The 21694-nt window shown below is 34.7% G+C and overlaps 1 protein-coding gene across 2 annotated transcripts in view; it reads left to right on the top strand.

The window, feature by feature from the left end:
* The window catches only part of LOC128217192 (IQ motif and SEC7 domain-containing protein 2-like), a 99588-nt gene that overhangs the window by 7393 nt on the left and 70501 nt on the right, over positions 1–21694 (top strand). Inside the window, exon 1 of one of the 2 annotated variants that reach the window (XM_052924157.1) lies at positions 16162–16311. The exons of the other annotated variant lie outside the window; for it this stretch is intronic. Coding sequence (XP_052780117.1) covers positions 16292–16311 — 20 coding nt within the window. The 5' untranslated portion in view covers positions 16162–16291. Of the gene's footprint in view, positions 1–16161; positions 16312–21694 lie in introns of those variants that run through there. 2 annotated transcript variants of the gene reach the window in all.

The following is a 21694-nucleotide window of genomic DNA, read 5'->3' on the forward strand; positions in this document are numbered from 1 at the left end:
TTCTTATGCTCATGCTCAATACTCATTTAATGTGATCAGTCTTATTGCCTATAAGTTGTAGGTCAGGTAAATTTTACTATATTGCATTTACAAAGCTTGAAACTAATATTCTCACGATTAAAACGTAATAAACTGTTCCGATTGTATGCTTTTATGTCAAGAGAAGCAACATATATTTTGTCTAGTCTATTACATTGATATTTCATTTTTATTGAAGTGTGCAAAGAATATTGACGAGTGAAAGAATGATTGTTGAAAGGAAATGAAATATCAAATATTAACTGGAGAATGCCAGATTCAATCTTACAATGTAAAAGCAAAGGTTAACTACAACAAAACGTTTTTAAAGCTGGCATTTTCAACGCAATTAATTGCTTGTTAAAGCTCTAACTTAAACCCTGCATGGCCCCTGCTAATTGATTTAATTGAGCTCACTTAACTCACTAACTCATTTTTCAAAATTAGCCTAAAAAGCCATTTTTCAAAACTTTTGTTTGTTAACAATTTGTAACCATTAACCAACGGCCATTATAATTATATATCCAATGGTTTCAGATTACAAAACTGGGAAATTTGTTGGCTATACAATATTATGATTACACAATCACGTTTGTGAATTATATGGGCAGGGATCAATTATTAATTGATAAATATATCTTACACAATGTTTGGTGTAATTTAATTTAGAAACCATTTCCGTCCTTTAATTGATTAATATATTTGGAAGTGTACAAAAATAAATCCAAACATAATTGCCTTTATAAGATATAAATATTAGTTCTTCAGGTAAGACATTGTTTAAACAAACATGAATGAACAGTACACAACATAATGTCTTAATTAAATATTTTTATTACATTAAAGGATTTGGAATGACTGTTATTGACTTGAGACTTTTATATACAATAAATCAGAAACATTCAAAAAGGACAAAATAATTCAACAATTAACAAGACAGGTTTTAAAAATGAAGAAAATAACAAAATGGTATGTATCTGTTGAAGGGTAACCATAATGCAAACGCATAGAATTTTGCCATCTTTAAAAAAAACATTGAAAAAATAGTTCGAAACTTGGGAAGCCTGTCCACTATTATGGCTAGCCATTGTACAAAAGCAGAGAACTGGCCATTATTAAAAACAACAAAAAACAGTAAAAAAAAAATGTTTGAAACTTGGTATACATGTCATCTATGATTATCTTTAAGTACATGCATGTATAATATTTTCTTGTCACATTACTCTGGCAGAAACAGTTAGGTAATAATTCCCCTTTAATCAACACAGAAAAATGGACGGGCGTTGGCATTTGCGGTGCTTAAAAACATAGTTTAGTCCTGATAACCTGAAATGCAATGTGTGCATTGGTACTTTTTACTCTAAAATCCATACAACCAAATACAGAACTTCACTGAGATCAATCTTAAAACAGGAAGATTTATGGTCAACTTGACATGATGTTTGTTTGAGTCACCTTTACAATTCCATTGCCATAATACAGTCTATTATCAGTTTGTACGAGTTCCAAAAGAGTGCGTATTTCTACAACTTTATTGATTGCTATAATTTCGCCAGGATTGTTTGTTTCTGATATACAGGGCATAATGAAGTGGAGAAAAATAATCCCAAATTGGCTTGTTTTGGCTTTGATAAATTGCCAGTCTTGATTAAACTTGGTAACAGGTTGAGTCTATCTGATATATCCAATTGCTTAGTATAACAGAATTTGATGGTTCTTGTTTTAAATTTTGTTGTATCATATGTTTGATACATGTATGATAAATCCCAAGGTCAATTTTGTCTAACGCATATATATTGTTTGCCATACCAGATGATATCTTTGTTCTTATGTGTGTGCGTATGTATGTGCAGGCTAGCACTTTATCTGACTGCTATCACTGTGTGTGTGTTTGTCTACCTGTCTGTCTGTGTGTCTGTTTGCCTCATGATGTCTGTCATTTGTGGATGTATGTTTTCTGTATATTGTGTGTGTGTCTGTCTGTATATCTGTATTGTCTGTCTGTCTGAATTTATTCACCTGACTGTCTGTGTGTCTGTCCATCATTGTTGTGTGTGTGTCTGTCTGTATATCTGTATTGCCTGTCTGTCTGAATTTATTCACCTGTCTATCTGTGTGTCTGTCCGTCATTGTTGTGTGTGTGTGTGCGCGTGCGTGCGTGCGTATCAAAAGTGTCTGCCGGTCTGAATTTATTCACCTGTCTGTCTGTGTGTCCGTATGTCAATTCACTGCTCATGTGCGATACGGTCATTCAGCCGTATTTTTTGCTCCGTGTGTGTGTGTGTGATGGCTTGAAGCCAGAGATATTTTAGTTTCATAGCAGTAATATCAACCTGCTTTAACTTTGTGACCTTGTAAATCACACACAAGGCTGTCATGACATGGTTAAGACCAATTAATTACCAGTTGTCAGACATTTAGAGCTTGAAAGACATGACTAATACACTCAGTTTAAATGAGATAGGAAATTTGCAGGCATACATTTTATAATACAGTATAATAAACTTTAATATTACATTTATATACCAAACATTATGGGCAGGGGGTGGCAAATGAATTCATGCAGGCTAATTTCCCCTTGGATAATTTTTGACTGCGCATATATGGCAATTTAGAAAAATGAATGATTCTGGTAATATGCCAATATTTTATTTGGAAAAGTATAGAAATTTAAGTTATGTATGATAATTTTCAAAGCTATACCACACATATTCACTTCCCAATATTATTTTGCAGTCATTTTTACGAAAATAATAAGGAAATCTGTTTGTCTCTTTTGTCATACTGTCCTGTACATGTTCATGTTAGTTTCATTTTAAAACAAAATATCATTTCATTTTAATTTTCTTCCTAACTTTCCTTTTCTTTTGTCAAATATATATACTTTGAAGATCGAAATACCAAGGGGGTAAATAAATTGTTGCCTTTATATTGCATGTAACACTCACTAGATTTGGGGCAAATTTGCCCCTTCGGAAAAATCAACCCAAGTGGGTTAAGTTGCGTTTATATACACATATTTGCCCCCAGGGGTAAATCTCATCATACAAAAAGACATATATTTAAAAATACATGAAAGAACATGTTTGCTTACAATTATATTAGATCTTTAAACTGCACGTTTGTAAATGTCTGAGCTTAGAGTACCAAAGCGCATACTACGCAATTGATTGTTATTGCAGACATTTATTGATGGAAACTTTCCCCAAAAAGTGTCCATAGCGTAATTATTATAATTATTATAAACTTAAATTATTAAGTTTCGAGACAGCCAGTACACCTAGATGGTTGGGTAGATATATCATTTTGTACCAACTTTTTTTTATGAAGGACTTAAAAACTTTCTTCTGTATTGAGAACTTTATCTTGTATTTAAAACTTTATTCGCATATTTCAAAGGTTTGTAAATATTTTTTTGAGGGGAGCTCTTTTGATTCGCAAAATGACTAATTTTCTAGATAATGCAAATTTTTAATTCGCCAAGCACTTGTGGTTACCGTTTGCCTAATTATACGGCAAACATTAAAATGTTAATCTCTGCTGTATGTATAAATATAAAAGGTTACATGCAGGCTTAGATAAAGGGTTAGATTTTACCTGCACAACCTTTATCAGTGCACGAGATTTCCTGTTTATATTGGACATGTCATGTTTTAAGGTTTCAGTACAAAATGACTCACACATTTTATTATCAGAGTTTAGGGCTGTTTTTATTTTTAACGTTTTAAAATAATTGAATTTCCTAATTTGGCTTGTCTGCTCTACGTAGAAAAGCGATGTTGTCAAAGTGTACGTGTTATCGATGTCGTCAGCTTTGTGGTTATTTTTTTAATGCTGGCCATAGCTATCGGAACCATTATAAATAATGATATGAAACTTGATACACATGTTTTCAAGGTCACTATGTGTTTGCTGTGGAAGTCCCATCACTCTGGTTAAAGAACTTTGAATAAGGCCCCTTGATAAACCAAGAAAGAGCAATGAGAATTTTTCTTTATATATTTGAATCTATTTACATTTTTAAAATGCTTTTAATGCATGTTTGTTTCAGTTTTCTCTTCAATATCTTACTAACAATGTTCAGGGAAACCTGACCAGTAGAAATAGAGCAGTAGAAATCAAGTGTCCCTTCCTGAAGTGGTGTCCCATCCCGATCACTGGGAAATATTGTTAGTGCCCACTCCTGAAAATAATATAATTGTTAATTGCTACCTAGATAGGGCAAAGTACTTGAAATCAGATGCTGTATTCTTGCTTAAAAAAACACCATGTCTTTCTACTAAATAGCTAGAAACGGGAAAGAGAGATACTGTTCCAATTTCATGCGTAGAAATTGCTGAAATATTGACAAAACTGTTTTAAACATCAATATCTATATTTAAACTGGCAGAAAACAAGCTAGTTTGGATGGGCATACATGTAGCTTCAAGAACTTTGTTTTTTTTACATCACAGATTTTATCATTTTTTGTGAGTAAAGTTGCTAAAATGTATGCTAATGTATGGTTTTAATAGTCAATCATCATTTTGCCAACATTTTATTTTAACATTTGGGGATAGGAAATGTAAACTAGTCGTCTCTGGCCTGCACTCTTACTTGGCCTACCATTGTCAAGGGAGAGAAGTCATGTTTGCTTCATTGTAATCAAGGGAAGCAACATTGATAAAGAGTTCATAAAGCAGGGGAGACAAACATGTTTAAGATATAGTCAATGAACAAGAAAGGGTTGTCTATCTTGTCCATTTTATTGCCCATTACGACAAGATGTGGTTTCAACAAAATGATAAAAAAATAGTTGAACAGGTACATTTTTCAAACATTAAGATCAATAAACATTCTAGAGTCATCGAGTACAAAAACATTGGAATGATAACCACAGATATATGTTACCCCTTACAAATAAAATGAACTGCTGGTTGATGTTTTGCCCACAAAAACAATGTTAGTATCTTCTGAAACTTTTCCTAAGACATATTGCTCATGTAAGCTGTTGAGGGTTCATTCTTGACATGGGCAGGTTTTGCTCTCATTATAACCTTTTTCGCTGGGGAGATAACAAATGATGAGTAAAAAACATGCACACTGTGGAAAGCTATGAAACATTTGTTTTTGTAGAAATTTGTTCATTGGCACTATTTTTGTTGTATGGTTTTTTTAGGGATGCAAACGAATGGCAAAATTGATATTCGAATATTCGGTAATTCTTTCGATCGAATATTCAAATATTCGATAACCAAAATACATCTTTAAGAAGTTGTAGTTAACTATTATTATCATTCGCTCAAGAAATTTTAATCCTACTTTGTCGTAGCAACTACGCGCGGCGGACCCTGATTTCCCCAAATGAGCCTCTGAAATTCCCCATTTTTACATAGAAAAGGGTAACATTATGAACAATCATAAATCAAAATCAAATAATTCCGCTGCCTTCATATTGAGAAACAATGTGAAATTTGATGGATTCCTTTTCAAATGGCGTTATGCGCCAATGGAGGGTCTTTCCGTAGGACGAGCAGCCTCGTTCTGGGATAGACCTCTACCTTATATATATCAAACCAATTCGGGAACTAGTAAAATGATAAAACGAAAACATATATTAATTTGATTATTCTACATCAATAGAGGCATTATATCCTAAATCGCTATACTATACAGTTACATTTCAAAGCAAGAACAGTGCATCGAAACATGGAAAACAGTTAACAGCACATACATGTAACTACATTAGGCCATAGTTTTTTATCTTTAGATTTACGGGAGATTTTTCAAAAAGTTGGGTAAGGAGGAGGAAATAAAAATAAAAATAAAATGCATAAAATGTCCCGAAGGAGAAATAAATAAAAATAAAACAGATTTTTCTCCGATTTTTTTTATTTTTTAAATCTTCTTATATCATGAAGACAAAACACACCTTACTTGTGTCAGCTATTTCATAGGCTGAAAAAAGGGTGATAGATCACCATAAAGTTTCAAAAGCATAATTATAAGATCCTTTTAATGACTGAAAATATTGACCTCAACACTGTGGAGTTCAAGCGCTCATTGAAATTAATTGTATATATTTGTTCGAATGCATCTATGCATATGAGGTGCATATATTATCAACCCATGGATTTTATGAAACATGTCAGTGTAATAAAGAAGTTTAAATGGCCATTTCTAACCTTTTGCCCACAGTATAAGCATATCCTTTCCATTGTGAAGTAATCAAACATTGAACAAAGTTTCAGACACGGTATAATAAGGAGGTCAAATGTGTTTTTAACAAAATAGTACCGTGACAATTTACCGTGATGTGGTTTTGATATAGAAAAAATAACCAAAAAAAGTCGACGCCCTGATGGAAATTCCTCTTCACTTTAAAGTTTGACAGGGCTTACGGATACACAGACAGTCAAAATCTACATTTATGTACTTCACCAAAGAAAATTCGGGAGCATTAAGATAAATTTGACAAGTGTTATATGTTTCAAAAAACCAGGTCTAAGAACTGATTTTAGAATCAGTCCTGAAAAATATCCTTCTAATTCCAGCTATGCCCGTTGGCAATAAGCAACGGATAAGTTTGACTTCTTGCACTGACTGCCAGATATCTTATGTTCAGATTGTTTGTTTTATCGGAAACACACACTATGTTATTATTACATTTTCAGTACTCTATAACGATTTAAATTCTAAATCATTATTAAACTAATTAACAACTACGAATATCACGATACCTTGTGTTTTTCTCTTCAAATATGTGATCGTGAAGTAGTGTGTTCAATGCTCCCCAGAGTCAAATTCAGAAAAAAATATCCATTTTGACTATGATGAACACGATATCATTTTGCAGTTTGTGTTTGCCAGAAGCTATACATTTTTGCACTGTAATCCAATTCATCCTTGTTAATATACGACGTGCGCCAACGACTTTTAATAGACAAAACAACCCAAGAATTTCTGTCTCCTTATTTTGACCGGAAGTTTCGCAATCATTCCACGAAACGCGAACAACATACTGAATTTATAAAAAAAAAAATCACAATAAACACGCTTTAAGTTCTCCATGGTTTGATTTAACTAATGAAACATAAACATCGGAACGTTTTTGTTGTAAAACATTTCTATATAGCTGCAGAAATTGCGAGAAATAAGGGGTATGACAAAAACTACTTTCACTTTTGACAGGACGTTGTTATGGTAACGGGTACCTGTTCTGTTTCCCCGCGTATTTCCGACTGGTTTACGTGGTTTATGCAGTAAAAAGACCTATAATTAATGACAATTGGTACACCAGTTGGTTCTGGGATATGGGTTATAGAACACTAATTTTATTTTCTTCTTAACATTGGAGCAACGTTCGTCGGAAAAAATAAAAATAAAACTACGAAAATGAATTTTATTTTTATTTGGGTTTTGCAATATTTAGGTACGGCGCTCCCGTAAATCTAAAAATATAAAAACTCTGGCCTTATTGTAGCATATGCCATACATAGTATCACGGCGATTTGAGCAATGTTGCACAGCTTTATTTGCAACCAAGACAGCACATTAGTGTGATGCCGTTTCCATTAATCCTTAATTGGCAAAGGCATTTAAATTTACCGAAAATAAGTTATTTTTTGGTGTCACTTGTCCAATAGCCAGTTGTAAAATTACGGGGACATTTTATAGTACCCGACAATATGTCCCAAAATGACATATGACGGGTGTTTAATGTATTGTCATCACATTCACACCTCTGGCATTAGGGGCCAATCATTGTAAAAACATGACAAACAAACTTTATACACAATAGCAGCGTTGTAGGTCAAAGGTTTTTTTATTTTATTTGTTCAACATTTTTCTTTGAATATTCAAATACCGATTTTGACATTCGAATATCAAAAGTTTGATCGAATATTCGTTTGCATCCCTAGTTTTTTACATAAGATCAGACAGTAGATTTACTCCTATGACTTGGAAAAAAGCTTCATCATGTTCTTGTATAACATTATATTATAATTAATAATGTCTCCCATTTTGTTTAAATAGTTAACGTTATCAGTCTGCATGCAGACCTATTCAATGTAATTCAGATTTCATAATGTTATTCACATGATAGAAGTATCAATGCATCGTGTATGAAAGAAAATGAATGCAAAAATAAAATCTTTCAAAAATATCCCTGTTAAGGGTTGTCTAATGAAATGAAATACTACTTAAATGATAATAAGCCTTACATGTATATCATATTACTGTTTTAATATACTAGTAAAATCATTTTCTGATATTTGATATCATTAAGCATACATTTTGTATTATACTCGTATAATAATTTGTGTATGATAATATGTTTAAAAGTAACCCCTATTTGATCATATTTCAAAATAATTATAAAAGCAGGCTGGATTTTTTTGTTGAAATAAACTATGCAAAGACATATTTACATTATTCATTTTACAAAATGCAAGACTTAGCAGTTTGTTCACTTTAAAAGCTAAATCTATGCTATAGAAGTTTGTACTCAATTTTCTTGTGAACCAATTTGGTTTTGGTAGAAAATTGTCTAAGTGTACAAATGTTTACAATGACCATTCATTTCATGTCATAATGTTATACACCCTTTTCAAATAAGCTGTTTTGTCAAGTCTGTGTGAAAGTCTTATGAAAATAAATGCATGTGCAAATACAGGGTACTATATGGAATGTGGTTTTCTATTCAAATATTTTGTGACAACGAAGACCATGAAATGCCTATGTGTGAATTATTTTGCTTGATTTGTAAGACAAACAAACTAATCAGCTGTGTAAATTTGTTTTATTATATGAATTCACATCACTGATTGACCACTTTGTCACTTCCTGAGTAAATGTTTACTATATTGGCGCTTATTTCATTATTTTCCCTCTGTGAAAACTTCTGAGGTTTCTGGGTTTTCTTCACTATATTTTATAGAGATCTAATCTTCATCATCAATTTTAATGTAAGCCCCAGTTGCCCCCTTCTATCCAGTTTCCCCTTCTGTTTATTTCCCCCTTTTCTTTACTTCTCCCTCTCCCTCTACCCAGACTTAAACAGGGCTCGAATTTAGCACTCGCACACTCGCAAAATGTGAGCCAAAATTGGAATATGCGAGTTGAATTTAAAGACACTAGCAAAAATTTGCAAGTTCAAAATTTGCAGAAAATATGCAACCCTTGAAAGAGATATGAACATAATCAGTGATCAATTCCTGCACAATAGGTATAACACAAATTTTAGAGATGCCTACTTTCGTTTTCCGATAAAGATACAGAAATTGATGACGTAGATTAACATTATGCGCATAGGCAGGTACTTGTTACTATGTTGCAAGTACTCGTTACTTTGCAGTTTTGTACACTGGTCTTTCATTTCCATTTTTGGCGGCGGTATTTAGCAATAATCGTATCGAGACACAGTCTGCATAATGATGACAAGCAAAAAGATAAGTTTTTTACGTGTGTTGATTTAAAATCGCTGATGGCTGATGGTGATGATAAATCAGTTCCCAAAAAGAAGCCAAAATGAAATAATATGTCCGTTTAAACTGTTTCGAAGTGGAAGAGGGAGTTGTACATTAAATTGACCATCAACACCTATGACAAAAGGAACATTTTTAAAATATTTTGCACAGACCAATACTCAAGACTTGATCCGACTTCCTCAGTACGTACTGTCAGCGTTACATATATGATGATATCGTTTAATGTAAAATTACATGATAATTCATTAAATCAATTAAACTATACCTTTAACATTGTTTTCTATTCAATATATATTTTGCCTAGCAAACACAAAAATTTGCCTTAAAAAATGCGAGTGAGTGTCTGGATTAATGCGAGTTGAAAATTTAAGCACTCGCAAAAAATTGGGAGTATCAAAAAAAGTTAAATTCAAGCCCTGCTTAAACTCTGCTAAGTTTTCCTTTTTCCTAGTTGCCCACTGTAGCAACTTGCCCCTTCTGTTCAGTATTAAACCACCTTCTGTCCATTTTACACATTTCCTCTATTCCTTTTGCTCAGTTCAACCCCTTTCCCCAGTTTGCCATTTTGCCCCTTTCTGCACCATTTTTTCACTAACTGCTCCCCATACTGCTCAGTTTTATTCCAGTTCTCCACTTTACTCAGTTCCCCTATTTGCCCAGTTTCCCTCTGCTGCCCAGTTCCCCCATTTCTGCCCCATTTTCCTCTGCTCGCCTATCTGCTCAGTTTTCCTCTGCTGCCCATTTCCCCTTCTAATCGTTTTTCCAGCTTAGTACCATTCTCCTCTCTCATCAGTTCCTATTTCTGCCCCATTCTCCTTTCTCCTCAATTCACATTTCTGCTCAGTTCCTATTTCTGCCCCATTCTCCTTTCTCCTCAATTCACATTTCTGCTCAGTTCCTATTTCTGCCCCATTCTCCTTTCTCCTGTATTCACATTTCTACTCAGTTCCTATTTCTGCCCCATTCTCCTTTCTCCTCAATTCACATTTCTGCTCAGTTCCTATTTCTGCCCCATTCTCCTTTTTCCTCAATTCACATTTCTGCTCCATTCCTATTTCTGCCCCATTCTCCTTTCTCCTCAATTCATATTTCTACTCTGTTCCTATTTCTGCCCCATTCTCCTTTTCTACTCAATTCACATTTCTGCTCAGTTCCTATTTCTGCATCATTCTCTTTTCTCCTCAGTTTACCTTTCTGCTCAATTTCCCCCTCCTACCCATGTTCTCCTTTTCTCATTTTCCCTCATCAGTTCCCTTTTCTGCTCAGTTCAATTCCCCTTTTGACAACTTTTTTCAAATACATACAATAATAATAAATCTTTCTTAGTTATGTCTCCCCCTCTCTGGGGGAGACATATTGTTTTTGCCCTGTCCGTCAGTCCGGTAGTCCGTCAGTCCGTCAGTCCGTCAGTCCGTCCGTACGTCACACTTCGTTTCCGATCGATAACTGGAAAACCGCATGACCTAGGATCACCAAACTTGGTAGGGAGGTTGGTCGTGAGGTGTAGAGGATCCCTATTGTTTTTGGGGTCACTAGGTCAAAGGTCAAGGTCGCGGCGACCCCCAATATAAAAAACATTTCTGCTCAAAATCTTGAGAACGGTTTGACCTAGGTTCACCAAACTTGGTAGGGAGGTTGGTCATGAGGTGTAGAAGATCCCTATTGTTTTTGGGGTCACTAGGTCAAAGGTCAAGGTCGCGGCGACCCCCAATGTAAAAAACATTTCCGCTCAATATCTTGAGAATGGTTTGACCTAGGTTCACCAAACTTGGTAGGGAGGTTGATCATGAGGTTTAGAAAACTCCTATATTTTGGGGGGTCACAAGGTCAAAGGTCAACGTCGCTGTGACCTCTAATGTAAAAAAATATTTCCGTGCAATATCAGGAGAATGCTTTGATCTAGATTCACCAAACTTTGAAGTGAGGTTGGTCATGATGTCTAGATGATCCCAATTGTTTTGGGGGTAACAAGGTCAATAGTCAAGGTCGTGGTGACCTTCCATGTAAAAATCATTTGCGTGTAATATCTTTATGTCTCCCCCATTCATGGGGAGACATATTGTTTTTGCCCTGTCCGTCAGTCAGTCCATCAGTCTGTCAGTCAGTCAGTCAGTACGTCACACTTCGTTTCCGCCCAATAACTATAGAACTCTTAGACCCAGGAACTTCATACTTGGTATGCTAGTTGGTCATGACTAGTAGATGACCCCTATTGAATTTGGGGTCACTAGGTCAAAGATCAGGGTCAACGTGACCTTGAGGTGAAGAAACGGTTTCCACTCAATAACTAAAGATCCTTTGGGTCCAGGAACTTCATACTTGGTATGCTAGTTGTTCATGACTATTAGATGACTCCTATTGATTTTGAGATCAAAAGGTCAAAGGTCAAGGTTACCTTCAGGTAAAAAATGTTATGTTGGCAGTGACCTTAAGCTTAAAAATGGTTTCTGCTCAATAACTAAAGAAAGCTTGTACCCAGGAACTTCATAGTTGTTCATGACTAGTAGATGACTCCTATTGATTTTGAGATCAGTAGGTCAATGGTCAAGGTCACCGTGACCTTGAGGTGAAGAAACTGTTTCCGCTCAATAACTAGAGAACGCTTGCAACCAGGAATTTCATACTTGGTATGCTAGTTGGTCATGACTAGAAGATGACCCATATTGATTTTGAGATCACTAGGTCAAAGGTCAAGGTTGCCATGACCTTGAAGTGAAGAAAAAGTTTCCGCTCAATAACTAAAGATCCTTTGGTTTCAGGAACTTCATACTTGGTAAGCTAGTTGTTCATGACTAGAAGATGACCCCTATTGATTTTCAGATCAAAAGGTCAAAGGTCAAGGTTACCTTCAGGTAAAAAATGATACGTTGGCGGTGACCTTAAGCTTAAAAATGGTTTCTGCTCAATAACTTAAGAACGCTTGTACCCAGGAACTTCATTCTTGGTACGCTAGTCGGTCATGACTAGTAGATGACCCCTATTGATTTTGAGATCAGTAGGTCAAAGGTCAAGGTTGCCATGACCTTGAGTTGAAGAAATGGTTACCGCTCAGTAACTAAAGAACACTTGCACCCAAGAACTTAATACTTGGTATGCAAGTTGGTTATGTAGATGATCCCTATTGATGTTGTGATCAGTAGGTAAAAGGTCATGGTCACGATGACTGTGAGCTGAAAAATGGTTTCCGATCAATAATTGAATAACGCTTGCGCCCAGGAACTTCATACAATGCAAACTTCGTTTACATTTTCCATGATTAATCAACAACACTTTCTTCTCTTCACTATTTAATATAATCGAATAAACCAAACTTCACTGTTGGTTTGTCTCCAGTCCAAAGTTACAAATTTCATGTCCATCATTTATTTTTTCTCAGCTACGACCACACAATAGGGGAGACAAGCGCTTTTTCAAAAAAGCAATCTCTAGTTATAAGATTTTTTTTTATTTTAGACATTATCCATCAATATTTATGCTAAGATTTAGATAAGATATTTCTAAGATATAACAAAATGTTTAGATCTGTATGAGAAAACATGACCGAGTCAGAAAAAAATGATTGAATATGTGTGAACGATGGATAATGTCTGTTTGATTCTCTTGTTTGATGAGACTTCTTAGAAAGTCATGTGAATTTCTTTTTCTTTTAAAGGCCTAGTTTAAGGAATGTTTGGCATGATAATCCCCCCCCCCCTTGTGCATCTCCTGCTAATTGCACTGGTGTCACAGTAGGGGCCAATTTCCTGTGTATTGAGGGTCCATTTCTATGATAAAACCTCCAAAACTGCACAGCAGGAAGCTCAGATCAGAGATCTGATAAGAGGGATCAAGAAAATAAGATTATGATCAATACACAGAGGTTGTGTACTGTACATAAGGCCTTTAAGACAAAAAGTATTTTTCTAGAAATGATACCTATGATATTTTTCTGATAAAATTGAATTTACTATTGACTAACATATCACTCAGGGGAACATAGTAATGCATCATACATCATGACCGTAGGTATTCAGGTTAAGTACAGCTTTGAAGCCTGTCAAGGAATTAGTAGTATAAATATACAAGAAAATATCCAGTATTATTTCAGTTATCATTCATTTGTTGCCAAAGATAGCAATTTTGATTGAAAGATGGATGCCTGCGCCCATACCTACAGAATAATCAAACTGCCCATTCATTCCTGGGTTTGATTGGATAGTTAACTTTTCCCCAATGTATTTGCTGTGTTGACATGATGGTATTTAATAAGAAGGGTCAGATATGTTTTTGATTTTAGAGAAATAATTTCCTAATAATTTTTTTGCCTATTTCCAGTAAGTTGAGGTAAACGCTTGATCTGGATTTGCCTTATGCTATGGCATACCCTTTCATGAAAAAAATACACCGGTCTGTAACTGTGTTGGCAATGTTGGGGGGGGGGATATATACTACAAAATTTATATAGATACAGCTACTCTCGGAGTTTTACTTAAATTATTTGTTGTTTATCATTATATACAGCTTATATTTAAGTGATATTGCTAGAGTATATTACAGTAAACCACACCTCAACAGGACAGTGTTACAATTACATGATATGTTCTTCCCTGTGTGTGTTTTATTACAAAGATAATGTGTTAATGATTTTGAGGCCAGTTTTAAATCAGTTTTTGTTAAACCCCAGCAGGAGGTTTTTCTTAACTTACCAACTCCCCTTTGGTCATATTGATGCACCATTCACCTTTAAACAGATTGTAGTTTTTATCAAACCATCTTAAAACTATTTGATTTATCTTGCACAATATTTGACAGAGGATAAGATTTTGTTATGAAACCAGATAGAATGGACCATTTAGTCTCCTCATCTCTTGTTATTGCTTTCAGATTACAGTGATTATCAAGATATAAAGATTAACAAGTTTTATGACATGATAATTATAATTGTTATTATAGTTGCATCAAAACAACACCCTGATAACACATGGGCTCTTGCTATATCTTTACCAGTTCTTTGTCTGATGATCATAGGGTAGTACTTGACTTTTGAACCCTAGCACAGAGAGGCCTATATAATTCAGACCCCTTTTTGTTTAACAATCACGGCCTTCCATGTATTGAGAGGATCAGATAAAGGGCCAAGCATTTTGGTTTATGATTTTCAAATTAATCTCAATTTGAAGTGATGAAAACTGTGTTGAACTTTTCTGATGTTCCATTTTATTATTTGGATGATATACTTTATTTTGGATAATAAATTTTGTAATAAATTTACAAAAAAATGAAAGAAGTGGCATTACAACTGCAACTGTTAAGTTTATTATACTCTTTGAAATACAGTTACTTTTTAATGTGGCATTGTGTGCCTTTTTTATAGTAAATTTATATTGCTAGTTTTATGACCTGGAAACATGCGTATTTTAGTTTCATTTTATAACTAAATTGTGGAAAAAAAGTGAAATAGATCAGAATGACACAAGAAATGTACTTTTAGAAATATCAGCTGTGGTATAGAAACTAAGAATTTATTGGCCTGGCCTTGCAGTTTTTCAATGCTAGGTGAGAATTTAATGGCGCTGGACAGATGGTACCCATCAAAGCCATTTGGAATACCTCTGACATGCACAAAGTACCAGTAGGGTGCGTGGATTTAAATGTACCCATGTGATCACTTGGTGCATCCACACACTGTACAATTGTAATTTTGGATAATAGTCAACATTGTTTTTCAGTAGTTTGAAATAAAGGGATTTTATTCAAAATGCTATGGATGGACGAAACTGCATTTTCTGAATTAGTGTCAAATTTTTAGCTTCAGCGAAACCAAATAATATAGGTGTTATAGAGTAGGCATTGTTTGTGTTAAAACATAACTATTGAACATAAATGTTATTGTTTGAGAAAAAATATTATCTCTTAACCTGTGGCAGATTTTTTCAATGGGTCTTGAGTACCCTTGAACTTTATTAGGCTATGTCATCTTGGTACGTACAGTAACACTAATAGTAGGTTTTTGAATTGCTCTCGACCATAATAGGTTAGTGTCGTACGCTGGTTTCAGAAACTACCATTGCCAAACGTGACAGCTGCGTTTGTATGTTCATGGATTATATTTATGGATGATTAAAATGAAAGTAGAATGACAGTTAGTTGTACACTAAACAGGTTTTATATCGGAGCAGCTATGAAGTTTGTTTATTATCATTATTAAAAATAAAGATTTTTAGCTGGGACATTAATTTAAAACTGCTTGGATATAAACTTTTTCTAAATTTCTGATCAAAGGCAGTATACTGTTTGCAAGGGTATCCTATTTTACTGTGAAGTAAGAAAGTTTGAGGCTCTATATATATAGTACGAAAAAGTAGCTTTGATTAATTTGGGATTTCTTTGTGAAAAGCTAGATTTACCCCTATTGTTGTGCTAATTGAAAAGGTCTCAATTAACGAAGATGAGAAGTATTAATTTTATTCTCGTTTCTTCGATTATATAGGATATGGAAATTAGATATATGTACATACAGAAAAACGTCACAAAGAAATGGGATACTGGTATTGATGGCTGTTTAAGCTGGCAGTCGGAGATTGTTATTTGTATGAAAGTGCCACATATCAATGATATGCGATGGATTAGTTTGTTGAAAAAACAAAGCAGTTAGAACAGAAAAGCAAAAGTTGTGGTTGACAAAAGATTATATACAATGTGAATTGATGGATTTTGTTTATGGATTACATGTCAAGCACCGGCTAATCCAATTAGGATAATCAAAGGATTAATGGCGGAGGATTAAAGTCTCAATTAAAGCAGCAGCTGAAGAGGAAATAAAAATGTACATCTGCATCACAGGGTATGTGAAAAAAACAATTAATATAAAATTCTTTTTTACTTTATAAGGGACTAAATATAATAATGTTGATATGAATAAGGAATGCAATGAGGAAAATGCACAAGTTCATAAGTTGAAGTTTAAATGAAATTGACAGTAGAATGTAGTTACTTGTTTTTCTCTTTCAGTTATGAACTATTAAGACTAAGGTTGTCCAATTTAAATCCGAAACCTTGAGTTAGACAATTATCAGCCCATTATATCTATTCTTCAGAGCTCATTTTCACTTTTTTGTGTGTTCTCGTTTTCTTTATTTTAAACATGAAAGTATTTAAAATTACTTATTTTACTAATATTTTTGTCTGCCTTAGGATCAGTGTAATAGTGTGGTAAAGGTATTAATAATAATTTTGGTTCGGAAAATACTTGTGCTTGTGCTTAAAGGTCTTATTTTGTCAGTCATGGTGGATGGTTGGACCAGCAAATGAAGTGATTTCCCCCTTACCTTTTACTTAAACATACTGGGATGAGATTTGTTACATGGTGATATTTGTTATTGTCTAAAGAAGTTTAATTGCTTCAATTTTGAAGCCATGAAAGCCTTCAAAGGGCTTCGTTCTTAGTAAGGGCTTCTAAAAGTCAGTTGATAAATCCTAATATAGCTCCTAAATCTTTCTTTCAGCTGCTTATTAGATTTTGTTGAACATTGAAAAATAGGGCCCCCTCAGAGTAGCCTTCCATTGGTCGATAGAAACCTGGTACAATGTTCTGTTGGATGTATGAGTATCAGTCATAAAACTCACAGTGTCAGTTCTTGTATAGAGTGATGACTGGCACTCTGTTAGTGTCATGTGCCATGTTATTGCTGTATTGAAGTATTTACTGCCAGGAATAGGGCATTTCCACACATTAGTTATTAGATGTAAGTTCCAGAACCTTTTACCTGCTTGATAGGGTGGGTTCTTGCTGCATGGCCAAAGGTTCATAATTCTTGGGGCTGTAGGATGTTATAGTTTTATGACCATCAGAATTGATCCCCATGATGTTGGTGATACTTTGTGTGTGGAATATGTAGTCTGACTCTCATCAAAGAGGTCCTCGACTTTGTCCATTAATAATGCTTTTCATCCTAGTGAGCCTGAGCTTTAGGTCTCTTATCCATGACTTATACATGCTTGTTGCCTCTTGTCCTAAAAAGCATGGGCTTGAGGTCTCTCAACCGAGACAACCTGGGCTTGAGGCTTCTTATCCAAGAGGTCATGGGCTTTGTGCACACAACCAAGAAGGCATGGGCTTGATTATTCTCATCCAAAAAGTTTTGGGCTTGTCAGGCCTCTCATCAAGATGTCCTGGGCGTGTGAAGCCTCTCATTACACCAGGGACCCTAGATAAAGCCCATTCCCCGCTATTTTTGCCCAAGACAAAACCACGGCATTCACCCAGCATTGTGGGCTGGCCACCTGGAAGGTAAAAACACAGCCCATTCCCTGGTATACCCCAAGATCTGGGGGGTACAATTAACTGGTGCATTAAAGTTTGCTTAAAATAAGTTGTTGTATTTTTTGTATTGTATTAAAATTGTTGCTTGATTACTAAAAAAGTTAAATAATAATGCAGCTGCTGTAAAAAATCTGCCATGTCTATAGCTGTACCCTAGAGAGATGCTAGAATGTTGCCTGACTTGCTATCTCAGGGCCCTGTACCAGTATGAGCCCTTAGGGAAACCATGCAAGCACTGAACAAGATGTGGTCCTAATTAAGCCCGGGTGTTGGTCAGATGTGGGATTGCCCTCCTGATTGGGTCCATACTTTAATGGTGTATCTTTGCATGCCAATTTGTCAGTAAAAGTAATGAGTGTGGGTTTTGGTTACTGTAAAGTTCTGATAATACTAGAAAGGTTTTTCCCTGTGGTAGTGTTCTTTTGTCTTTGCAAATACATCAGATAGTTTAACGTTATTTGCTTATTCTTGTAATTGGCTATAAGAAATGATATAAACATTGTTGTATAAAATGATAATTGTTCTATAATTCCCTAGAAGATATAATATAATACAGTTGGATTTTAATACAAAAGTTTTAAGTGAATTAATTACGGTAACATCTGAATATGTGAATATTAGGATTGTATCAGTATTAGTAATGGTGTACTGTCCTGCAGGCCTTAGAGTAATTATCGTTAATTTGTATTTCATGTATTAATTCCCTCTTTATTTTTTTCATGACTGATCAACCTTTAGGCAACTTTGGTGACAGAGTGGGCTGGAAACAGAGTGTAGAATATAAGTTGTAATTTATATTTTTCATTTTTGCATTAATTCTTGGAACACTGACAAATAACATTTCAGCTCTTCATAAAACAATTTTTCAAGTTTTAACTTAGAATTTTGACTCTTTGTTCATTCAACAGTTTAAATTTTTTATTAAATTTTAATTAATTTATTTAAATTAAAACTATTTAACTCAACCTTTGCCACTGTAAAGGACTGCGATTACGTAAACACCAAATGCTTCTGCGCAGACTTTCAATTTTAAACATCAGTTTTAAAGGTCTGACATTTGGACTTGATCAATAAAACCCTCCTGTCAGCTCAGTTTTCAATACCCACCCAATTTAAATAAGTGTCAAATAAAGGTTTAAAATTGCACATTAACTAATGGGACCATAAAAGATGGTGTTGGGACCTATCAATTACCCGAGCCACATGGGCCAATGTGGCCGGTGTGTGGTTACTGTACAAGCAGAAATGGCTGGACTTGGGAGACTAGGGGTCTAGTCAACGTCTTGTTTTCTTCATCTCTTCTGAAGTGAAGATCCAACTGTATTGCAGCTACTTGTTCTTGTTTATTATACAAATAGTGATAAACATCAGTCATAACGTATTTGTGTTTTCACCTTCCGGGTGGCCCCGCAGTGCCAGATAAATGTGGCGGTTTTGTCTTCGCCCCATAAATAGCGGGGAATGGGTCTTAACTTTGGGTCCCTAGGGTGCTGGGGCATTTTGCAGAGATTTTACCAGCAGTTCATCCCGGGCTTGGCTGGACCGAAAGTCAAAGTCCCCCCTATTCCCCAGACCTGAGGGGGCCAGATGATGGTTACAATTGATGGGTTCAATAAATTGACTAAATATGGAGGTTGGGGGAGGGGCACCCATCCTAAATTGTGTTACCTAAAGCCCTCTAACTATCATCAGATCCTAGAGCTGACCCTCCTTCCAGTTACAACAACACTTGAACAGTTGAATAAACCATCAAGTTTCAGTGCATAACTGATGTTATTATTTAGATTTACTATCAGTTCTTGCATCAATATGTCTCAAAAAGCAATGTTTGGGCTACACAGACCATGATCAATGTAAACTTGGATGTTTTTACTGGATGCCTCCATTAGTGTTCTATTTCATCCCTAATGGAACATCTATAGATCAAAGGTCATACAAGCTGTCAGTCAAGAGACAGTTATACACTTCTAAAGTAACCAAAACAATATTGGCTAATGTTTTACAAACTATTACATTCATTTTCACCAGCAACTTCATTCAGTTTCTGACAAAGAAAGATGTCACGATATAAATCTTGAGTAAATACAAAGGACGCGTAACAACGTTTTCATGACTATGATGGGGGCAATGATGGACATTTGGACCTTGTGAGACATTAGTTAGGATGATGGGGCAATTTTCTTTTATCCTTTACTTCAATGAAATCTTACTATGCCCTTACTGTATTAAGTATTTAATGTTCATTTATGTCCTTAATCCTTCAGTTAAAATATTTTCATAGAACTAGGCCAATGATGATGCGAAAAGAAACTGAAAAAATCATTAAGGAATACTAAATGTGTCATTATGACAATGCTTTAAATTTTGTTAAATGCATTTAAAAAAGATAAATATTTTACTGCTGAATTTCATTTTTTATATAAATTGTTCATTACATTCTGAAAAATGTATTAAAGTTTAAGAATTGCTCCCTGACCCAGTTATTGTAAAAAAAAAGTGATCCTTCTTAAACAAAAAGGAACAAAAAATATCTTAAATGTTGGCGGAGGAGTGTGAGGTGGGTTTGGATAAACTCGCTAGCCTGAAGAAATAGATCAGCATTTGTCTGAAGCATTTTTCATACTAAACCTGTTGGCATGATGAACTGTATGTAATGATCTTTTCTTGATTATTATTGATATCTAACAGAGAATATTTTGATAAAACGAAATGAGGTGTTTCAATCAAATTCCAGTCTCTATCATAGGACGTTTTTGTAATATTTCCTTTCGTCATTGTATAAATGATATCTTTATGTGCTTAGATGCAGACAGTGTGTCCAAGGTCTGATAGAAAAGAATGTCTTTTGGACAAAATGAGTTTCCAATTTTCTTTGTTCTGTGACTGATGACCAATTTCATTACTGTCTGATAATGCATTTAATTAATCAAGTAAGTTAATAGGGGTATAATGTAGGAATTTTATGCTGGGCAATTCTCCTGACTGGTGCCTCAGACTGTCCTAAAATTTGAATGGTAAACAAACAAACAACTTGTTGTCATGCAAACGGCCAAAGCTTCATAATAGAATGTACAGATTTTATTAAAATTTTGCTCTCATCATTGTTAGAAAATATGTAACAAGTCCCTTCATTTCGATTAGTGCAATTGTTAAGTTATGCCCCTTTGTTCGCACTCTCTTGCTTTGCCTATAAATGGAAGATACGCAGGTTCCGAAATTCATGTGTGAGTTCTTTATACTTTCATATCTAAATAAATCAAAAACAATTTGTTTACTGTTCGATAGTTCATAAGGAGATGAATGTTTATTTTAGAGAAAAATGTCAATTTTAAAGTCCTGTATAAAATTTTAAGATTAAAAGATTTTCGCCATGTAAGCTATAAATGGGCAGTTAAAAGATAAGTAAAACAGGTCATATTGAGTTTATATCTATGCTGGGGATTTGAAAATTGGGTGGATATTCATCTATTTTATCAATTATTTCTGTTGAGTTACAATAACTGTTCAAGGGAAGTGACATGCTGAGATTTAGTCCAAGCTTCTTAAGACTCTCCTTCGGTTAGTAGGCTCCTGTGGGTCCAGTCTAAGGACGATGCTGGGACTTGACATACCTATTACAGGAGTCTGAACATGCTGGATACATAACGTATTGGCTGTACATATTACCTCTAACCCATAGTAGGGTATTGATGAACTTGCTTTACAATAGTTCTATTAGTCACTATCAAATACTTGATCCTTCATTTTCTACCATCCAGTCATTATAATGAGACACTGCAGCGTAAGATATTATATTTGAAAACTATTCATGTCAAATTTTGAGTTTCTGCATGCTGCATTTTTATACCACCATCTTGAGTCCTGGGCACTCCAAATGAGGCTTTCAGCCTCACCACTCATTTCA

This window comes from Mya arenaria, chromosome 14, assembly GCF_026914265.1.
Source record: "Mya arenaria isolate MELC-2E11 chromosome 14, ASM2691426v1".
Taxonomy (NCBI): Eukaryota; Metazoa; Mollusca; class Bivalvia; order Myida; family Myidae; genus Mya; species Mya arenaria.